Source organism: Heterocephalus glaber, unplaced genomic scaffold (genome assembly GCF_053883595.1).
Source record: "Heterocephalus glaber isolate CG9 unplaced genomic scaffold, H.glaber_assembly_v1.0 deba00000594, whole genome shotgun sequence".
Taxonomy (NCBI): Eukaryota; Metazoa; Chordata; class Mammalia; order Rodentia; family Bathyergidae; genus Heterocephalus; species Heterocephalus glaber.
Genome location: NW_028258151.1, coordinates 1,518,184 through 1,541,493, shown reverse-complemented (window position 1 = coordinate 1,541,493; position 23,310 = coordinate 1,518,184). Strand labels below are relative to the sequence as shown.

The 23,310-nt window shown below is 37.4% G+C and overlaps 1 protein-coding gene and 1 pseudogene across 5 annotated transcripts in view; one reads left to right on the top strand and one right to left on the bottom strand.

Moving 5' to 3' along the window:
- Positions 1-23,310, top strand: part of Smap1 (small ArfGAP 1) — a 170,658-nt gene that overhangs the window by 99,634 nt on the left and 47,714 nt on the right. For 3 of the 5 annotated variants that reach the window (XM_087205137.1, XM_004863999.4, XM_087205138.1), the window contains one exon: positions 12,919-12,999. In XM_087205137.1, the coding sequence (XP_087061263.1) occupies positions 12,919-12,999 (81 nt within the window). Of the gene's footprint in view, positions 1-4,306; positions 4,388-12,918; positions 13,000-23,310 lie in introns of all 5 variants that reach the window. The other 2 variants (XM_004863998.4, XM_087205136.1) reach the window with 1 other exon arrangement.
- Positions 6,643-7,690, bottom strand: LOC106007701 (S-adenosylmethionine decarboxylase proenzyme pseudogene; annotated as a pseudogene).

Below are 23,310 nucleotides of genomic sequence, written 5' to 3'. Positions count from 1 at the left end.
GTGAGTAGTCCACAGGCTGTTCTGTCTAATGCATTGAAAGAGAGTTAAAGGTGAGTAGAGGACAGAATAACTATATGAGAGGCAAACCCAAAAGGCAAATAGAATTGCAAGGGAGAACTTGAGTACCAGACTGCTCAGAGTTTTACACAGTTTTGATTTAGGGAATGGTTATTGTATTTTATTTGCCATTTCATAAATTGCTGGACATTTAGTGGCTTAAAATAGGTGTACTAATTCACAGATTCTGTGAGCCAAGTCTGAGCATAGGTCGGCTGACTTCTCAGGATCTTAGTAGGCTAAGATCAGAGTTGGCCGGGCTCTGATCTCATCGGATGCTTCCAAGCTCACGGTTCACGGCAGGATGCAAGTCTCTGTGACCCTGTGCTGGGGCTCCCTGTTCTTCCTACTGTCTGCTTAGGCCTGCTCAGTTTCTAGGGACCACCTTCAGGGCCTTGGCAGATAACCCCGTCCTATCATCACATGGCAGCTTATTTCTCTGAGGCTACTAGAAGATGTGATGGAAGAGAGCAAAGTAAGATTTGCTCTCTTAGTTCAAATCTGTTCTCTCAGGAAGGACCCAGCTGCTTTTCAGTGCCTGCCTGACCTGATTAGGCCAGACCCATCTAAGTTAATTTCCCTCTTGATTAATTCATCCTGAACCGGATCTTAATTACTCCTGCACACTTCCTTTGCCTTTGTCATATAACACCCTAGTCAAGGGAGTGAGGTCCATCAAATTCTCAGTCCTGCCTTCCACCAGGGGAGGGTGTTACACTGGGAGTGCACCACAGGTGGCAGTTTGGATAGCTGTTTCAGAATTCTGCCCTTCACGCTGATGCACAATCAGCCTATCCTCCTTGACCATTCCTTAATTCAGTGAGTAATAGAAGAAATTTGAAACACTTAGATGGCAGAAATCTATCTTTTCTGCCCCTCCTCCCCTTAGCCAGTAGTTTCACAGCTGGAAGCGCAGTGCTAAGTGAGTTCCTGGGTCAGTAGGTCTTGAGTACAGGAGAGCGAACTGCTCAAACACTTGCTCCTTTCCTCCAGCACCTTTCTCTCCCTCCCCCTCCCCCTACTCTGTCTTCCTTTTTCTGCTTAGGTGGTAGAACCACCTATTTCTATTTTATATTAGAAATAGTGTAAAAGAATGTATCTTTTGATTGGGAGTTTTGTTACTTCTTGTCATTACAATTTTAGTTTCCTTTTCTATACAGTACGGATGATCATTAGTGTTTGCATTTCTTCGTATGGTACTGTTGTAAAAGATAAGGCATGCTGTATGCTTAGTAGGGTGCTTAGCACTTAACTGTCTTAAAAATAAGCTGTTGTGATAATTAGTGAAGAAGGGTGGAGGAGCAAAGGAGCATGTGAATAAGCATGTAAATAAGAAAAATGAATACTCAAACTTTAACTATAAGAGTTTACATCATTGGCAAAATTTGGCTTCAGTTTTCCTTCATTAATCTCTCCATGCCGTACAGACCTGTTAATATTGGTCTGCTAGCGACTTGCCAGGATTCAACATTGAAAGTTTTCTAGAATTGTAGAAATTTTAAAAGTTACTATATTAAGGTTTAGCCTTCTTCCTGAAGGAGGCAGTGTCAACTCAGCATTAAAGGATGGGCAGGAACTATAAGAAAGTGTGAGTAGTCAGTCCTTTGCTCTTGCTCTTGTGAAGTTCTGTGGAGCTAGGAGAAGCTAGAGACCTGAAACCTGAAGGATTTGCGTGTGGCAAAGGAGAAGGGAGATGAGGGAGGTGTGGCCAGGTTAAGAAGTTTGCTTGGGCCTTGCTTGCCGTTATATACTGCGCATAAACTATTTAAGTCTCTAAGCAAGGACATGTGATCAAATTTGCATGTCGGAATGATGTGTAGAGAACAGATTTGGAGAAGAGTAAGACTAGGGGCATGGATACCAGTTAGGACTAATCCAGGAGAGGGATATTAATGACTGCCTAAGATGGTTAGTGGAGGTGATAAAAAGTAGATGGTTTTGGGAGATTTAGAAAGAAGAATCAGGAGTGCCTAATTTTTCTTGCTTCTGTATTTTCTTTCTTTTCTTTTTGCTTTATGTTCTTCTCTTTTTCTGCTTTCATGTTCTGCAGTGTCTTTTCCATTTTTCTTTCTGTTTCTTCATTCCTTGCTCACATATTGCACTTTACCTTGATTGTTGACTTTTAAAAAATCAACTTTATTGAGAAATACTTTATAGACAGTAAAAGGTAGACATTTTAAGGTATAGTGAAATGAGTTTTTGACAAATGCACATCTCTGTGTAACCACCACCACCATAATTGAGACAGAATCTCTTCATTATTCCATAAGGCTCCTTGGTGCCCACTGGTGGCCCAGATAAGCAGTTATTTGCTTCTTTTTATGGCACATTGTATTTTCTAGAGTTTCATATGATCACTACTATGCACTGTGTGCTCTTCTGTCGTATTTCTTTTTTTTATTGTTTGTTTGGTACTGGGGATCGAACTCGGGACCTTGCAATTCCAAAGGAGGCGGTGACACCACTGAGCTAAATCCCTGGCCCTCTACTGCCTTATTTCTTTCAGCATGTTTCTAAATTTCCTCTCTGCTTTTGTATATACTTAGTTAATTACGGTTTTTAATTGACCAATAGTATTTTATTGTGTGGGTATATCACCAATTGTTGATCTGTTCATTGACTTTTTCCTTGTCTTTGCTACGGAGCAAGTTTCTGTTTTCCTTCCCAGGTGGAACATGATATTAAAACTTTTTTTCCCTCCTTTTTTTTTTGTGGGGAGGGGCAATAAAATATTTGTTACATTCTATTTATTAAATAAAAATTTCTTACTTTTTTTTGAGGTCATGGTATGGCTAATGTTGGGAACTTTTTTTTTTTTTTAATAAAAATTTCTTAATTCTGGGTTTTAAAAGTGGCCATGTCAGTTCATAATCTTAAAACAAACAAACAAACAAACAAACACTTTACAGTGAATTGTCATGCTAGTTTGTACGGATTAGTAATCCTTGACATTCTAAATACTTCTGTTTGTCCTATATAATTATTTTTATGTTCTCTTTTGCATGAGTTTAGGCAAAGAGACTTTATGATAAAAGTTATTTTAGGTGATTTTATGGCTTTTCAATCTCGTTTTCCATGTGAACACATACTTAAGGATCTCTGGCAAGTAAACATCCAATAGGACAGACCAGGCTTAAACCACTTTTGAAGACATGGTTTTGACCTTTTTAAGTGGAAGATATTTCCTTATATTGTATGTTTTATATTATGTATGTATTTGCTTTGTACTAATTAAATGCTAATTTACAGAATTATAAGAGCCAAAATTGTATAAAGAAAAAACTCTTTAAGTTTATAGCCTTGGGTTGAGATTCAAGAATTACTGTCATAACTAACTTAACAAGAAGATTGAAGGAGGAGCTGTCATCTTGCAGTGTTACTTTGACATTGCATAATGACCTGTCTCTAATAGCATCCTTAAAAAATTCCTCATAGGCACTATTGATATGATAGGGCAATATAGTGATGTCAGTTTTATGGCTCCAAAGATCTCCTGTGCATTTTGTAAACGTATTTCAGTTATATTTTGGCAGTAAAGAGAGCAGGAAGATAATGCTTCTATTAAAGTCATCAACTACCCATGTAGAAATTGGGTAGGAAGATGTGTAAAAAAAGCTTTTAGATGAAACCCATTTTCGTGTATAAATTGCCTGTGCTGCATATGTAACTCTCATAATACTGTGGGGTAATTCAAGTATAGCACTGGGAATGATGTTTGCGTGCTGATCTCAAGGAAGTATATAAATTGCTTTATAATAAGTCTGCAGTTCAGCTGTGTATGAATCCACTCTTCTACCTTTTTTCTGTTTTTTAAAACAGTTGGTTAAAATTTTAATTAACGTATTACTATTTCAGCTGTTTTCTTTTTCATTATAGCTATCAGTAAAAACAAAAACTAGGTTTTGTTCTGCTACTTGGGACAATATGTCTTCATACTTCAAAGTTATTATTCCAGTAGTAACATTGACTATAGTGAATTGTCAGAGATGTGTAATTATTTTTCAAATTCTTTCTGTATGATTCTACCGTGAAATCCATTGTAAATAGTCGCTATTCTCTACTGAATCCTTTAAGAAATTACACATGGAAAGTTTTAAAAAGCAGTGTTTCCTCTTTGATGCATCATTTCCTTCTGTTAACATGGTTTTAAATGCTGTTGTCTCACAAACATGTCTTTACTTCTTTTCCATTCCAGTCAGTTCTTACCGCCTACCTTTGTTTCTTCTGACTTTTTATCTCTACTCTGCAGATTTCCTCCTCTGATGCACCTCTTCAGCCTCTAGTATCTTCTCCTTCTCTGCAAACTGCTGTTGAGAAAAACAAATTGGAGGTATGGTGGTGTTTGTTGTTTTTTTTGTTACCAAAGATCGAACTCCAGTCCTTGCACTTGCGAGGCAGGCAGTGGAACCACTGAGCTAAATCCCTGGCCGGTGTAGTAGTGTTTTTTTAACTGCCTGCATTGTGTAGTGTTGAGTAATAAATGAGCTTCCTTTTGCCTTGTGCCAGAATTTGGGGGCGCTGTCATCGTTTATATTTTGCCTCTTTTTAAATTTTTTCTGGTACCGGGGATCAAACTCAGGACCTTGTGCTTGTCAGGCAGGTGCGGTGCCACTGAGCTACATCCCCTGCCCCAGGTGGGTTTTTTTTTGGTACCGGGTATCGAACTTGGAACCTTGAGCTTACGAGGCAGGTGGTGGAACTACTGAGCTAAATCCCCAGCCCAATTGTTTATATTTTGAATGATCTCCAGTACTAAATACAAGAATTTCTTGAATGTTTCCCTGGGATATGATTAAAGGACTTTGACCTCTGTTTAATTTCTGAAGCTATTGATTTATTTGGCCATAAATATGTCACCAATTAAGCAGTTAGTTTTTGTTGTTGTGAGTGTTACTACCTTATACTGTTCCAACCTTATACTTTTTTTATAGTTTATTACTGAATTCTTTGAACTGGTAATTTGATTAAAAAATAGTTTATCTCTTAACCTTTCTTGTTTATTTCATTGAGCTTGATGAATTAATTTGAGACATTCTTTTAGCTCTCGTTTTTCTTGTGTCTACTCCTTGATAAATGCTATGCTACACGTGATGGATACAAAAACGAGTAAGAGACCACCTGTGCTCTCAAACAGCTTCCAGTTGTTCTTTTGGAGTACCAAGGGTTGAACCTGGGGCCTTTGCACTGGACTACCTTTCCATCCCTTTTTATTTTTTATTTTGAGACAGGGTCTTGCTAAGTTGCTAAATTGCCTAGGCTGGACTTGAATTTATTGTCCGCCTACCTCAGCCTCCCAGGATACTGGGATCACAGCTGTGTGACACCATGCCTGGGCTCAGTTTATAAACTCAAGGAGGAAAGCAAATAACTGTGTGACAGTTTAGAATACAATATAATATATGATGTGATTGAAGGTCACTCACTGTACTGCTGTTAATACAGGTGGCATACTTTTTAATGCATCTTGTACTCTGAATAGGCATTAAAGATCAGGAGGCATTCCAAGTAGAGAAAACAGGAGTTGCAAGTTGAATTGGCATGGCTGGAATAGGAGTGAGATAGAAATAAAGGGAGACAACAGTCTTCTTTTTTAAGAAAGTGTGTGTGTGTGTGTGTGTGTGTGTGTGTGTGTGTTTGTATTTATTACGTACCACTGGGAGTTGAACCCAGGGTCTTCATACTGAGCTACATCTCTAACTTTTGTATTTTGAGACAGAGTCTCACTAAATCATTAGGTTGCCTGGACTGGGCTAGAACTTGGGATCTGCCAGCCTCGGCCTCCCAGAGTACAGATACTTGGGGGTCCACCTCCAGCCTGGTTGCCAAGTACCATTGAGAGTCCATTAAGGAGCTGGTCTTCACACCAAAGCCCCAAGCACTTTTTTTTTTTTAAACAGTGTATTGCTTTTATTTGGGGGCCTGGAGGTGGGGGAAAGACACCATGGTGAGGGAAGAAATCAAGGACTACAAATGCAAGAACAATTATTAAAACAGTAATACACACAATGAGTAACTGGAACCATTTTCTTAGGAGGACTTGACTCATGGAAGAAAAACTTTAATTGCTGTTGCAAAAACATTTTTATGAAGTAGAAATTGGTTTTAATAATGCTACTGGAGAATATGTTCTAGAAAGTGGAGGTAAGTGGATGTAAAATCCTGGCAGCAGTTTAATAGAACAATCCCAGATTATTAGGCTGAGGCCAACACCCAATGAGGATGAAAGCCTTGTCTGTGGGGAATCTTGGATGATACCTGCAGAAATATTACACTGTACATGAACCAAATTGAATTATTTTCACAAGTGTTGTAAAGTTTCATACAGTAAAATTTTTCTACATGCATTTCAATTTCACAGCAAGAGTGGTAGAATACCTAAACACAGAAGAGAGCATTCATGCAAGATATCTTAACTCCTTGATATAATAATGCATACACTTCAAAATGATTACACTATCATTACATCTAGGGCTTTCTGCAACTACAAGGTGGTGGTTATGGAAAGCATAGCCCCTGGTATCAACATCTAGAAAGCAGCTATCACCTTCTATTTGTGTTCTCTTTTTGCTTTTTTTCTTCATTTTTCTTAATCAACTCTGCTGTTGCTGCTGCTTCTTAGCAAAACTGGTAAAAAAATAAATTGTAATCACTGAACATAGCAATTGAGATGTTTAAAACCTTCAATCTTCTGGGGTGAAGAAAGCACTGTACGACATTTAGAACTCTGTTTAAAAAACAAGGTGGTCACAAATTTTCCTGGCTTGAAGACTTCCACAACTTTCCTGATCAGGTCATCGTAGGAGATCTGACTTAAGTTTGTTTCAAAGCTAACATAAGAAAACTCTGGTTCTGGAGTGATGTGAATAGTCCAGTAAGTTCCATCCGATTTCATTCTGTTCATTGAATACCCGCAAGGATTGAACAGTGTGGCATCACTGACAGAACCTGGTATCAGGTCACGAATTCCACTCTCACAAGTGACATCCTTTGCAGTAACACCATCTTTCATGTGGAACTGGTCCATAACTCCTGGGTCAAGCTCGCTCATCAGAATTTCCAGGGTCTGATCTGGCTGACTGATTACTCAACTCTCTGGGAAATCCGAAGTATACAAGTACCAGCAGTGAGAATTCATACGTCCCATACAATATGCTGCTCCATTTGGGAAAATTGCATTAAGAAACTATTTCTTCCGGAAATTCCGGTGTGGGTACCCTTGGTGAGAAGGCTTCATAAAATTCTTACGAGAATAAAAGAAGCTTTGAATTGAGTCAAACCCACTGTAATCCCTAGCAAGCTTCAACAGGGCAACCAGTGCTTTCAGTAAGAGGGTGGTACCACATGTCTTCAAAATGAAACGTCTCTTGGAGACAAACATGCTACTCTCACTGAGTACATAAGCTTCCTGCTTGTCAGTTTTTGTCACACTTATGATTGAACATTGCACATCCTTCAAAAGTACATCCCACTCAGATCTCGGGATAGTGTGAAGATCCCCAGATCCCTGACTGGCGTCGGGTTGCTGACAGGAGAACCAAACCTCCAGCAGCTTCTCAGTCCCTTTGAAAAAATGTGCAGCTTCCATTACCGTGAGACTAAGCGAACAACCAACAACCACAGAAAATCAACTAAATTAAATCTCTTCTCCTGCCGCTGCCGCCACTGCTGCAGATTGTTCCAACTGTGTTGCTATAAGGTTCAGGTTCCTTTTTTTGCTATAATTTTATATTAACTTTTTAAAAAAAGGATTAATAAAATTTTCCCAGCTCTTTTGTTTGAGTGAAAGTTGAACGTGAGTCTGTTTGGAAATAGAGGCAGATACAGTTCAGTCTTTTGTAGTCCACTGCTTTCCTGTTAGAGAGAGTAGAGTGAGCGCTAGCTAATGTCACCAGCCATACTGTGTAAGCCCCCAAGCACTTTAATAATGAGTTTTGAGGGAAAACAGGATGACAGGATCAAGTTTCCATGTTATAGCACTGCTCTGCTGGCTCCATGGGGAATGCATTTTGTGGTGGTGGCTGAGCAAAGACTTGAAAACTAATCTTCATTCAGGAGTAAAGTGATGGGTGCAGATGCTAAAACGTGGGGAGAGAGAATGAAAAGGTGTGTAGTTCTGAGAGTTTAAGAAGGTGAGATGTACAGAATGTAGTAATCAATGAATTACGGAAGTGTTTTGTGGACTGTGACTCTCTTTAAGTTTCTGGCTTCAGCGTCTGCATAGAAGAAACAGGTTTAGGGAGAGACAGAAACAGAAGACAAATTAAAGTTGGACATATGATACGGAGAACTGGCAGCTGTGGGACTGCCCACATTCAGTAGGTGATTGCATGTGCGTGCCTGTAGCTCACGGGAGGGGTGGTGAGGGAAGCTGAGACCCTGAACCCGACCAGCAGCCTCAGTGATGAGAGGGATCACCACAGGGGTGGAAAGGTGGGAACTCTTGAACCTGTGAGTTATTAAAGATCAAGATAAGTTCATGAGGAGACAGTGAAGGGCAGTTTTGGATAGGAACTGCTAGATTGGAAGTGGACAGACAGACTTGCATGGTTTAGTGTTGCAGGTGGCATAGGTCACAGGCAGGCTCAGGAAAGAGGTACTCCAGGAATGTGGGTATTGCCTTGAAAGAATGGAAAGATGCTGGAGGCAAGTTTGACCCCTTCAGAATTTTCTCTGGAAGTATTTTTGGTCAGGGAAGAGATTAGAAATGCATGGGTTACACTTTTCTGTGATGGAGTTCATGCCTCCAGTTCTCAGAAGGCAGTGATCTAATTTGGTGGCCTTGGAGCAGTCCATTCAGAATGCCTGTTCATGCTTTTCAGTTCTTATCCCTTTGGCATCTCTATTTTTGTATATTTTTAATGTTATAGTATTATACAGTATATGCTTATAAGTTAGTATATGTGTATGATGGGGTGTATATGCTCACAACTTTTCAAGTTGTACATAACCAAAATATTCTGGTGACTTAAGTCACTCAAGTATAGTTTGATCATAATGATCCCAGTATATAAACTTTAACACACCTCCCCACCTCCAGGCCAATGCTGGGGATTGAACCCAGGGCTTTTGCACTGCATTACAGGGCCTTTGAACTGAACTACATCCCCATCTCATTTTATCTTTTACTATATGTTGACGCAGTTCTTGCTAAATTGCCTAGACTGGGCCTTAATTTACAATCTTCCTGCCTCAGTCTCCTGAGTGGTTGAATTATAAGTGTATGCCCTTTTCTCTGTCTTTTAAGACTTGCATGTTATATTTTCTTCAATAGGATTTCTGACATTCCACTGTACCTTGGTTCACAAATGCTTCTGTTCACAAAAAATTTGGTTGTCAGGCAAAAGCTTTCCACAGAATTTTACTTCCGTTCACAAACTGCACATTGGGTGACAAACACAACTTCTGCCATCTTCCCCACACAGACACAAATGCAGATGTGACCATCTTCCCCAAAACCATAAAACAGATTAAGTTCGTGAACTGAGGTACCGCTGTATCCTTTACTATAGGAATCAAGTTTCCGGAACTACTATTTTATAATACCAAACATGGTTATATTTTGTTATAGCTGACAATAGAACAACTCTGGTTCTGATACTCTGATCTCAGCAGCTTTGACTGTACAGATGGGAGTGGCTTAGACTGTGTGGCCAGAGTTCAGAGCTCCTGTTGTTACTTCAGACCCCCTGTTGTTACTTCAGACCCCGTGTCATATCCACATCTGGAGTCTGAGCAGACAATGGCCACATTTTGACAGCTGAAACTTGAGTGTGAAAGAGCATCACATCATGATGCTCTATTTAATGAAGCTAGCAGATTGGGTTTATTTTTGGTGATTTCATGTGTGCCCAGTAATCACAGAGTAGGAAATCAGACTTCTCTCATGAGAATGGCATTCATGAAAAATAACTGCAGGCTGCTCTAACAGATTTCCATAGACTGAGTCACTTATAAACAACAGAAATTTATTCCTCACAGTCCTGGCAGGTGGAAAGTTCAAGGTCGAGTCTCGGCAGATCCTGTGTCTTGCAAAGACACAGAATGACACCTTCACGCTGTGGCTCGTGGTGGGAATGGGCAAGAGAACTCTCTGAGGCCTCTTTTATAAGGACCCCACCCTCAGGACTGCGGCACCTTCCAAAGACCCTACCTCCCAAATCATCACATTAGGGGTTTTGTTTCAATGTAAGAATTTTGGGGTGGACAGAGACGTTCCAACCATAGCACGAATAACTCAGGGAGGTTATGGAGTAACTTACCCCCAGAATACTAGTGAGGACATTCTATTGTATTGTTTTTCTCACCAAATTTTACTAATCTAAAAATGTTATCATATATAAAGGATTTTAGTACATTTCATTTATTAAAGCAGGGATAATAGTCACCTCATAAAGTTTGGGGTTTACAGTCCCTCAGTCAAAAGGAGGGCTGATTAGCTGTGCAGCTGTGGGCATCATTTGCCTAAGGTTTTATTGTTTTGTTTGTAAGAAGACAGTAAAATCAGTAGTTATTTCAGACAGCTTTTGAAATGATTAAAGTCAGTGATGAGGATGCACTTGGTAAGTGGTACTGTAGTTGTGATTTAGAAAGGAAGGTTTGATTTGGGTTTGGTTGCATCACCTGTTGGTAATATTTCTCGTTACCCTTAAAGCACTCATCTTCCTTGCTTGTCTCATCCAGGACCATGGGCAGATAGAAAAATTTATTTTTGAGAAACATACCAAATTTTCTAGAAGGTGTTCTGTCTGTGTTAGACTGCGTTAGTGTTCTTAAAGTTCATGGCAAAATGCCAGCTTTGAAATATGGTCATCTGGCACATTGCTCTTTAGGTTTAGCACTTTAGGTATTCAAAAGTTCAACTTTTGTTAACTTTTTATCTTGCTCCTGAAAAGCATTACTGAAACAGATGGTTTTAGAGAATATTAGTACAGTATAAGGAGCCTCACATACAAGCTTTTTTTATCCTAGTTCTAGAAATTTTAGCCCTGTTACTTTCTCCTTTTGCTACAAAGCAATACACCAACACTATTTGGTTCAGATGCTCTCACTGAGTTGTGAATTGTTATACTTAAATTGCTTTTTATTAAGCACCAACAAAAGAAAACATTGAGAGAAGTGCTTTAGATTTTTTTCTCTTCTTAAACTTGCAGTTGAAGACATTGGTTATTCCTGCCAGAAAGAGCTTTGCTATGAATTTCTTAAAATTTGGGGCCAAGACCAAGGTTTTATGTCATACAACACATATGAAAAATTTACTTATATTCATGTAGTGCCTTACAGCTTGCAGAGTTCTGCTTTTGAAGTTTTTAATGCCTTCCTTTTTAATATTGAAATGCACATTAAATATGTACCTAGTTTAATGAGTACTTATAGAACTATCATTGCTTTCATTGTATAAAGTGAACATTGTTAGAACTTCAAAGCTCCCATGTTACCTTCTCTTTTTTAGCTGAAACCTTTTCCTTAAGGTAATTAACATCCTGACTTTTGCCATAATTGTCATCATCACTTTGCTTTTCTTCATAATTTTATATTGGTATACATACCCCCAAACACTGTAGCTTTGCCTGATTTTGAACTTTATAGAAATGATTGCAAAGCCTTTGAACTTTCAGTATTTCAACGTTATAGCCTAAAAATTGCAAATATTATCTTTCTTGCTTTAATATGGCAAATGCAGTCTGACAGAGGTTACATCAGACACCATTTTAAAGAAAGGCGCAGGTGAGATTCAGTCTTTCAGTCTTTTGACGTAAGTTCCATGTGTTTATCACGCTTTCTTTCCTGGGTTTGTCTGTTTATCTTTTCATGTTTGCTGCAGGAATCTAAGAGCTAGGTTAGTGCCCACTGCAGAGCCATCCAGTCTAGGTTTCTAGTAATGTCTTCCCTCTAAATGCCATAAAATGCTCTGTGTTTAATCTTTTTTCATTTTTCTTTTTGGGTAATTTTTTTTTTACTTTTCCTCTTCTGTGGCCTTTTAGGTTTCAGCTTTTAGTATTATATCTTGTCTCATCCTTAGAAATACAAACTGTGAACATCACGATTATAATTACTTCAACTGCCTTAGACTGGTCAGTTGGTTCTGATCCCCATGCATTGTTTTTAACATCTTTTTCATTAGAAAATTATATTAACCTTCTTTAAAACACAAATCAATGATAATGGTTTGAATATATATTTTGTGATTTTTTTTTTTAGACAAAGTGATTTTATGCTTTTGTTTACTGTTTATAATTTGTCTTCATCCATGTGATAAGGAAGTATGTTCCATCAGTTAGTTTGACCTTTATTCTGACTCAGAATTGCACATTATGGTTGATATAAAGAACCATAGCCTATGTAAGGATGTATTGAGAATTTATGGAATGGAATTCTCATTTGCTTAAAACAAACACAAACCCTAAAATAGCAAAGAAATTCTAAGTTGTCTTATTTCCATCTTAATTTTTGGAGAGATAGTCTGTATTCTATCATCAACATGTAACCTTTTGTTCTGAATATGTAACCTCAATGAGAATATGAACTTGTCATGTTTATATTTCAGTACCACCTTAAGTGTGGACTTAGACCTTTTTCAGATGATGGTTCAAATTAATAAAATAAAAATTAAAGGTTGCCAGTGAGGCACAGAGGTGCATACCTGTAATCTCAGCATTCTGGGAGACTGAGGCAGGTGGATAAAAAGTTTAAACCCTGCTGGAGCAATTAAGAGACTTAGTAAGACTCTGTCTCAAAATAAAGGATTGGAGACATAGCTCAGTGTACAGGCCCTGGGTTCAATCCCCAGTGCTGTCAATTAAAAAAAAACAAAGTTGCCTTTTTAAAAAAGTTAACTCACTAAAACTTTGGACTACTTTTTAGAAAGAAAAGGAGAAGAAAAAGGAAGAGAAAAAGAGAGAAAAGGAGCCAGAAAAGCCTACAAAACCACTTACAACTGAAAAGGTAAAATTTCTTTTTAAAAATATATAAGATTATCATCTTATTTCTATATCATATTAATGACCTTCTGGATATTTATGCAGAATATGCAAATAATCATTTTTTCAACAAATGTTGTGTGAATACTCTATGTTCAGTATATCCTTCTAGCTTGGCCTATACAGGTTGTAATCAGTGGTAAATGTGTGGGTACAGATCATCTGAGTTCCTCAGGGATGGGTAATCTCAGAAATGACAAGAATGGTGTTATGAGCTTTCAGGCAAAATCAGATTTCAGTGGAAGTTTAGAGAATGAAGAAATCATACCTGAAGGATCTTTCAGAAAAGACCTCATGCTTCATTAACATTTGAGCTAGATCTTGAAAGGTAGGCAGGATTAAGGGAAAAGGCAGGAATGCATTAGTTTGAGAAAACAGCCTGAAGACAGGTAATGAAACTGGAAGTAAAGTATGTTTTCAAAACGATTTTGAAGAAAGGTATTTGTTTGGGTATGAGGAGTTGTGAAAAATAAGGACAAAATGGCAGATTAAATTCAAATTGTAGATGTTTATTCATTTTTGGAAGGAATGGCTATGGGCAACTCGTCACTTTTTAAAGCAGGTGATGCATCTAATTTAGGGTTTTTTTTTTTTTTGAAAATTATTGGCAGTAATATTTAGGATACATCTGATAGGCAAACCAAAGGTAAGGAGAACATCATACTTTTTGTAAAGGGACAAGTTATAAAATTATAGTAGATTGGTTTTTAATGCATTTCATCATGAAAGCATTGAAGCATCGTCAAAGAATTACCACAGTGTGCATGGTGGTGGATGGCTGTAATCGCAGCACTCTAGAGGCTGAGGCAAGAGGATTGCTGCGAGTTCGAGGCCATTCTGGAATACATAGTGAGACCCTGTCTCAAAAACCAACCAAACAATCATCAAAAAGTTACCATTCTTGGTTTTAGCTGTTGAAATTTTTAGAATCAACTTTCAAGGCGTACGTTATATACTCTAAAGTACATCCATTTTCAGTATATAACAAGCACATTCTGTACTTACTGTTTTTTTCTGTCATTTATTGGAATGATTTCTATCCTCAAAGAATTATGAATGTCCAAAGGATGCCCGCTATCACCACTCCTGTTCAATATAGTTCTGGAAACATTAGCCAAAGCAATTATAAAAGAGAAAGAAATAAAAGAAATAAAGATAGGAAAGGAAGAAGTTAAACTGTCATTATTTGCTGATGATGTGGTACTTTACATATAAGACCCAAAAAACTTGGCCAAAAGACTTCTAGACCTAATTGATAGATTCCGAAGAGTAGCTGAATATAAGATCAACACAAAAAACAATGGCCTTCTTATACCCAAATAGCAGACTCACTGAGAGAGAAATTAGGGAAACAATTCCTTTTACAATAGTATCCAAAAATATGAAATATTTAGGAATCAGTCTAACAAAGGAAGCAAAAGACCTCTACATTGAAAACTATAGCACTCTGAAAAAGGAGATCGAGGAGAATATAAGAAAATGGAAAGACATCTCTTGTTCCTGGGTAGGAAGAACCAATATAGTGAAAATGGCCATACTTCCCAAACTACTATATAGATTTAATGCAATGCCGATTGAAATTCCAACCATGTATTTCACAGAACTAGAGAAAACAATCCAAAAATTCATTTGGAACCAGAAGAGATCTAGAATAGCAAAAGCCATTCTAGGCAACAGAGACATGGCTGGGGGTATCATAATCCCCAACTTGAAGCTATACTACAAAGCTACTGTGATAAAAAACAGCATGGTACTGGGAAAGGAACAGACCTGAGTATCAGTGGAGTAGATTAGAAGATGCAGAAACAATTCCAGACATACTCAGCCTCATCTTTGACAAAGGAGCCAACCACCCTCACTGGAGGAAAGATAGCCTATTTAATAAATGGTGTTGGAAAAACTGGATTTCAACCTGCCAAAGGTTAAAACTAGATCCATACCTATCACCATGCACTAAACTAAGATCAAAGTGGATTAAAGACCTAAATATTAAGACAGAAACACTAAACTTTCTGGAAGATAAGTTAGGTAGAACTCTTGAAGACATTGGCATAGGAAAAGACTTTATGAACAAAACCTCAGTAGCATGAGAACTAGCACAAAGAATCAACAACTGGGATCTCATCTTATTAAAAAGCTTCTGCACTGCAAGAGAGACCACCAACAGAGCTAAGAGATAACCTACTATGTGTGAAAAAAATTTTAGCAGCTGTTCCTCAGACAAAGATCTACTATCTAGAATATATAAAGAATTGAAAAAAATCAGACCCCCCAAATTCAAAGACCCAGTTCAAAAATGGACATCTGAAATGAACAGACATTTCTCAGAAAAAGAAGTAAAAGCAGCAAATAAACATATGAAAAAATGTTCAACATCACTCGTCATTCGAGAGGTGTGGATGAAAGTGGCACTGGGATTCCACCTCACCCCAGAAAGAGTGGCTGCTATCAAGAAATGAACAAATAACAAATGCTGGCGGGGTTGAGGGGAGAAAGGAACCCTTCTCCATTGTTGGTGGGAGTGCAGGCTGGTTGCAATCACTGTGGAAATCAGTATGGAGATACCTCAAAGAACTAGGGCTGGAGGTCCCATTTGACCCAGCTATTCCCCTGCTGGGCATCTTCTCCAAAGAATTAAAAGAATCATACTACAGCGATATATGTGCACCCATGTTTATGGCGGCACAGTTTGTAATAGGTAAAGCTTGGAAACAGCCCAAGTGCCCATCAACTGGAAACTGGATAAAGAAGATGTGGTTTTTCTATAAAATTGAGTAGTACTCAGACATAAAGAACGAGAAACTAGAGACATTTATAGCTAAATGGATGCATATTGAGGCCATACTCTTTTTTTAAAAAAATAACTTTATTATCAAACACACTCACATACAAAAATTAAAACCATTCAAAGAAGAACAGTGCAAGGGAAAAAAATTACAGTAATATTCAAATATAGTAGAACTCAACCAAAACAAAACTGAAAAGCACTTAAACATTTTTCCATATAACTTAAAAAAGCATCTCAACCACCAACAAGACACTAGAGGATGTTATTCGTTTCAGAAAAATCCCCAAAACCAACACTGAACAAATAGTGGCCTGGAAAAAAATTACAGTTAGCTCGCAGACTCCACATAAGCCAAGCTTCTGCCTAATTTAAATTTCAAGGCCATACTCTTAAGTGAAACAAATAGGACACACATGTGTAAATACCGAATAGTTTCTCTGGTGTGAGAAACTGAAAGTGTAAATAAGGATTAAAATGATTAAAATGAATAATTGATAATTTGAAATAGGAAAAGGTCCAAAGGTGTAGGGGTGGTGGGAGGGGAAGGGGAAAGGAAAGAAGGGAAAGGAAAGGAAAAATTACGAGAAAAGAAAAAAGATGGAAACAAAATCTATGTAAGTAGGGAAGGGTGGAGGGGGTGAAGGGCGCACAGGTAATGGGGAAAAAATAAGGACCAAGATACATCATGTTCGGGTACAAGCACCCAATGATAAATGTATTGTATACCTAAAATGTACCAATAAAAGAATTTTAAAAGTAGTAATAAAAAAATTAAAAAAAAAAGAATTATGAATGTCCAACATCAAAGACACACTAGGCATCTTAAGACTCTCCAGTCTTAGTGTAGCCATCAGAACTGTCCACCACCTGTCCTGGGCTCTGCTTCCTGGCTTCACACTCCCTCTGCACACCACGAGGCTTGTCCACTTACACCCAACTGTGTTTTCAATGTTCATTAACTTGTTTGGCCAAGAATATCTTCCTTTATTTCTTATCTAAAACTTCATTTTACCTTTTTCATGAAGTTCCTCTAACATTCAAACTAAATATACGTTCCCTTTTCCTCCAAATTCTGGTGATGTTTTTATATATTTGATTTTATTCTTACATGTATTATTGTATTTCTCTCAGTTTCGGATGGTGCTTAGGCTAAGTACATGTGCATTGATCTGTTGATTTTTGTCACTTCATAATTCTGTCAGTGTTGATTCCAAGGTCATGCAGAAAGATTAATAGATCATTATTTCTTACTAAGTAATATGAAATACTAAAGACCACAGAATTGTTCTGCTATGTGGAATTCTTTAAAATATTAAAAAAATACTTTTCAGTTAAATTTCTTTGAATATCACTATCATAGTGACAATTTATTGGATTAAATTCTTTTTCTCAAATTAAACTTAGGTGTTACATATTTTAAAATATTTTTTAAAAGGCATGATTAAATTGGTGTTTATAACCTGATGACTTGACTAGCTTTAATTCTGTTCTGGTAACTTTCTCTTTAATTTGTATCAGTAAGAAACTACAAGTGAAATGTCTTAATTTCCATTTGATTACAAAAGAATTTTTTTGGTTTTTTTTGGTACCGGGGCTCGAACTCGGGACCTTGTGCTTGTGAGGCAGGTGGTGGAACCACTGAGCTAAATTCCTGGCCCCTACAAAAGAATTTTTAAATGATCACATTTTATCTTTTTGTTTCTAAAAATTGGAAATTTCAAAATAGTTTATAATAATAATGCCTTATTATTATACTTGACTATGAAGCTTATTCACTTTTAAAACATCATATATTTTCCCCGTAAAAAAAGATATTTCCCCTTTAAACTATAGTAAGCGTTTGATGTAGTGATTTGTTTTTTGTAGCTTTGCATGCAAATAATTTCCTTTTGTTACCCACTGTGAAAATGGGCCACAGCTGTTAGCTCAGAATGGGTTTGTATTGGGGTCCTTAGACAAGCGAGACAGTATATGTGAACAGTACAGAGTCTCTCACTTCTGCACTGTCTTGCTTCCCGCAGTAGGTTTGATTAAACCCAGTTCACACCTCATATATTACTCTTCAGGATTCTTGCTGCCCACAGTGAGGTCTTTGCTGAGAGAAAAATCATGTAAAACTAGTTCCTGTCAAAATTTTGCAGTCAAAATGTTGCAGAATATATAAGAAAGAAGATACATTCAAAGATATCAGAATGAGAAAACTGGAGGAAAAGTAGCACAAATAAAGCAGCTTTACTTCATACATAGGCATTTATCTTTGTGTTCTTCCTGAGTTGGCATTTCCTGGGGACATAAATAATCCACAGAGCAGACATTAATATAATGGTTTTCAAAATAGCAACAGGAGTAGTCATTGTAGCCAGAACAATATCCTTTTCATTAAGTATTAGTTGTCTTTCTTTTTGGTACCGGGAATTGAACTCAGGACCCTATGCTTACGAAGCAGGTGGCGGCACCACTGAGCTAAATCCCTGGCCCCCTTAGTTGTCTTTTGGACAGTTTGCTGTGTGCCATGAACTGAGGTAGGTGTGCAATTTAAATATACAGCTGTATGTACACAATTTCTGTGTAAGATTAACAACCAGGTAACACTACCCAATTTAGGAAATAGAACAAGGCCAGCACCCTGGAAACTGCACCCTGTTAAAACCATTCTCAGACAGAAACCACTTCTTTCCCCTTCAGGGATGACCATTTCATTACCTTTTTTAATTTTTCATTTTATTTATTCATTTTTTGTGGATACTGGGTTCTGAATCCGGGGCCCTGGATATACAAGACAAAGATTCTCCTGAGCTACATACCCAGCCCTCATTGTATCTTCAGAGTAGCTTTACCATCTCTGCATGTATCTCAAAACAACATGATTTGATTTCCTCTATTGTCAATGAAGTGACACCATAATGTTGTTTTACATTTTGCTTTTTTCAGCCAGTATTTTGTTTATGAGTCAGTCATGCTGTATATAGTTATGGTTTAGTCATGTTGTTTTGTAGTATTCTATTGTGTATATATCAGTTCCTCAGTTTATCCATTCTACTGTTAAACATTGGGTTATATACAGGCTTTAACTATTGTATGTAGTGCTGTGACAAGCACTTTTATATGTACATTTAAGCATGTTACTTCTTTAGGGTGTACATAGGAATGAAATTTCTGAGTCATAAAGTATGTGCTTCTTGAACTTTCCTGGGCTGTGTCAGACTATTTTCCAAAGTGTGCACCAAAAATACTCTTTCCATCAAAGCAACTCCATATCCTCTGCAACATAAGGTATTATCAGGGATTTTAGTAATTGCACCTTGGCACATGTGTAATGCTATCTCTTAGGTAGCTTACTATATTTTATATTTTAACTGTCTTATTTCCTTGATTGCAAATGAGACTCAATACTTTTCATATGTTTCTTCCCCATTTGGATTTCTTCTTTGAATTCTTGTTTAGGTCTTTTGCCTGTTTTTTTATTGTATTGCCAGCCCTTTTCTTATAAATTTGTAGTAATCTATACAAATATACATGCAGCTTTGTGGCTGATTTTGTCACTGTTTCTTGTGGAGTCTGGATTGGAGAAAGAAGCGCTTTTTATTTTTAAGGCGGCATAAGTTAAACTGTGTCTCTCATTTCCTTGTGTTTAAAAGAAGAATGCTTGATAGAGGTTATTTATTCTTGACTCCTTTTCCCAAGTTCCACTTATTTTTATAAGTAATGAAAGCCATTCGTATGATTTTTGTTTTGTTTTGGTGCTGGGATTGCACCCAGGTCTTCACGCCTGTTAAGCACATACTGTACCACGGAATTACCCCCAGCCCCATTAGGGTGGCTCTTGACGCATGGTAATAGCTTAATGAATAGTTCCTTAAAAATACATTCATTTAGAGATTGAGAAGAAGCCTTACTATTGTCCAAATTCCCAGTATTACTAAGAAGTAAACTAAGTCCTAGGAGAACCTAAAATCAGTTAGAAGTAATCTTCTGAGTGTTAACTGTTGGTGGCAGCTTGGGTTTGAACCCAAGTCTGCTGGTTTTGTTACAGTTGGATGGGCCAGTAGTTGTTCAAATTCTTGTGTATGATAAGAAAAGAGTTGCCAAGCATGTACCTGCTAGTAAGTAGTAAGCAGCTGTATTTATTGAAGATCACAGGAAGTTGTGTTTAGGGCTAGTTCATGTCAGCAAGGGTTTAACAGAGACCAAGAAAGGTGCCAGTGATATAGGAGAAATATAGCTCCCCACCCTGCTCAATGTCAGATGTGTCGAGTTCGTATCCCCTGAAATTGAAGAGTGAATTCCAAAGGATAAAGGAGGTTAAGAGTAGGAAAGGTTTATTGAGAGATAGCTCCTAAGAGGCAGGAGGGGTCCCGAGTGGGTTGCCTTAAGGTCCTGCCTGATTGCAGAGTTGAGCAGGAATCTGACCCAGAAGTTTAAGGTAATACAGGAGACAAAAAAGAAAGAAAAAGAAAAGAAGAAAGAGATGTTTTATCCTTCTTTTAGTTACTCAGTGGGCACTTGGCAGGCCTGACCTCAAAGTCCCCATTATACTGATTCTTACGTGTGGGGATGTGTGTGGGGTGAGGTGGTGTATTTTGATTTGTTAGGTTCATTTCGTGTGATTTCTAGCATTATTGTAAATTTTACATGATTTTATAATGAATTGTCCAGGTTTCCCTAAAAAGGAACTCTATTTATATATAACTTTGTCCCATATTTTCCTAATTAGTGAATTAATAACTTTTATTTGTTTGTTAGCTTCTTCTAGTTGGAAAACTTCCTTCTATAATTAAGCTTGTTTTTCTCAGGCAGTCTAACACTTCTGTGAAAATTGTTTTTACTTAAATCTCATTGAGGTTTTAATATTTTTGATGTGCCAACTTTTATTGCTGATTGGGTCAGCAGGAGCCAGGCTTACTTTTTCTGAGAGAAGAAAGGTAAAAATCTGTAAATTTAATGAATCAAGTGATTAATTAGGCAGATGCTTTCTGCATTTAAATAGTTATCTCTCCTTTGTGCTTTAGATATACTGGTGGAAAATTGTGTATAAATTTGATTCTAAGATGTTCTATTGTACATTAGACATTTCTAATTCATTTAAATTTACTAGGTTATTTCTCAAATAATCAGTGATCCATAAATAAAGTAGATGAGGAGTACTCTATTAAAGGAATGCAATATGAGGTCTCTTTCAGTTTAAATAATCAGATATTAGTTTTTCCTTCAGAAGGTTCTAAATTTTATAGTTTTTCTTAAAGATATTCATATCAAAACATGGAAAATGGGAAAGTAGTTAATTCCCAGGCAGGAGTATTAAACTGTTTTAAGGAGATTACTGTTCTGGTTCTGGTTATATTACAACCCAGTATGCATTAAGTTCTGAAACGTGTTTGTTTGGTAAGAAGTCTTTAATATAGGAGTCAGCAAGCTTTTTTCTACAAAGGATCAGGTAGTATTTTAAGCTGTGGACCCTATTGTGTCTTTCACAGCTATTCACCCCTTTCTTTGTAGCATGGAAGCAGGGAGCCCAGTTTGTTAAGACTTAGGTTTCTACCTCCACACTAAAGAGAGTGGTTACTGTAGAAGAGGCAAGGTCGGGAATTACCCACTGGTGTCTTACCAGATAACTACCTGGAGCTTCCTTCTTTGTTTTTAAAATACAGTTTGCCAAGGTGATCTCTAGAGACCCTTTAAATTAAATTTTTAGCTTTAAATTTAAATTTGGATCTTCTGAATATATCCTTAAAGACAGCTGTCGGAACTGTGCAGAATTAGTTTACATTCAGTGAGTTCTTCCTATTTTAGACTGGTTTTTCAACTACCTTAGTTGCTCCTGTCTTTAATGAGTTTTTCCACTGTTAAAACACAAAGTCTGATTTAGGAGGAAAGGCATTCAGTATGCAACTCCAAATGCTGCAAGATATGTCTGTGTGGGAGGCTAGGGGGTGGGGGTGTGTATACTCTTGGCTTCTGTATATGAACTGGTTGAAAAGCTCTTAGTTTAAAAGTGATTGCTTACAGTAGCCTATTGTCCCTAAAATATGGGCTCAGATTTTTTTAATGTTAAAAAAGTCTTTCTTGGGCAGATATTTGCCAGTAGGTCCTTGAATTTTGTGAGAAAAAAATCCATTTGCAAACTGTTTGTTAAAATAGAATGAAAAATTCCAGGGAGAGGTAGAGAAGCATTGATGCTCTGAGAAAGAGAATACTCCAACTTTAAAAAATTTTTTATTTTTGAGACAGGATCTTGCTATGTATTCCAGGCTAGCCTTGAACTCACTAGATATGTAGCCCAGATAGTTCTCAAACTCAGTGATCCCCTGCCTCAGCCTCCTGAGTGCGGCGATTATAGGAATGTGTCACCATGTTCGGCTGAAGACTCCTACCTTTTTTTTTTTTGTACTGGAGATTGAACTCGGGTCCTTGTGCTTGCACAGCAGGCGGCGAAACCACTGAGCTAAATCCCCAGCCCAAGACTCCTACTTTTGACAAGTAAGTTTTTCTTAAGGTATAACAAGTATTTGAATATTTAAGAAGATGATATAGATGAATAGTGTTTTTTAAAAAATTAGGAGTGAAACAACCATCAAGTTTACTCACCTTTTATGTTAATAGAATTTTAAAAAATAATTTTTCTTGTAAAATGAGTGGTCTAAACTAATAAAAGCACAAGGTATAATTGCAAAGTGTTCATCCTTCTTGATTGTTTCTGGTGGAAATACATGCATTCATATGGGATCCTGTTGTACCTATTATTTTGTAACATATTCTCTTCCTTTGTCATTTTATAGCTGGGTTGGTTTTTCTTTTTTTTTTAACCTCCAGTACTGGAGATTAAACCCAGGGACACTTTGCCACTGAGCTACATTGACAGTCCTTTTTGTTTTTTATTTTGAGACAGGATTTATTAAGTTCCTCAGACTGGCCTTGAACTTGTGATCCTCCTGCTTCAGCCTCTTGAGTAGCTGGGATCACAGGCTATCATGTCCAGCTAACAGTATATCTTGAATGCTTTTTCTAATCAATAAATAGCCTTTTTATCTTTAAAAACATTCCATTGAATGAATGTAGCACAATTAATCTTCCACTGAACCAAGTAGGACTTTTGTTAAGATATAGCTCTTTTTTGAATAAGGAAATTCTGCCTCTATGTATAATCAGTGTACAGTTGTGTGATAACTTCTTAAGATCAGTTTTTAAAACTAGAATTGCTAAATCCAAAGGTGCAGACTTTTTAAAGTCCTTTGAAAAATACTAACAAACTGGTACTAGAAGATAAAGATGGAAGAAGCTAGACCTGGTTGGAAGAATTAATTTGATTCTGAGCTTTGCTGTTTTATGTCTGACTGGTCTGTGGCTCGTTTTCCTTATATGTACAGCATATCAACCGGTGTTTCTGCATGCCTGCTATGTGCCAAGAACTATTGAGGTGCACGGGTTAGAGTGGCAGAGGGTGTCGTAGGGTGCTAAGCAGCAGCTCAGTGTTCCTAACAGCCAAAAGTG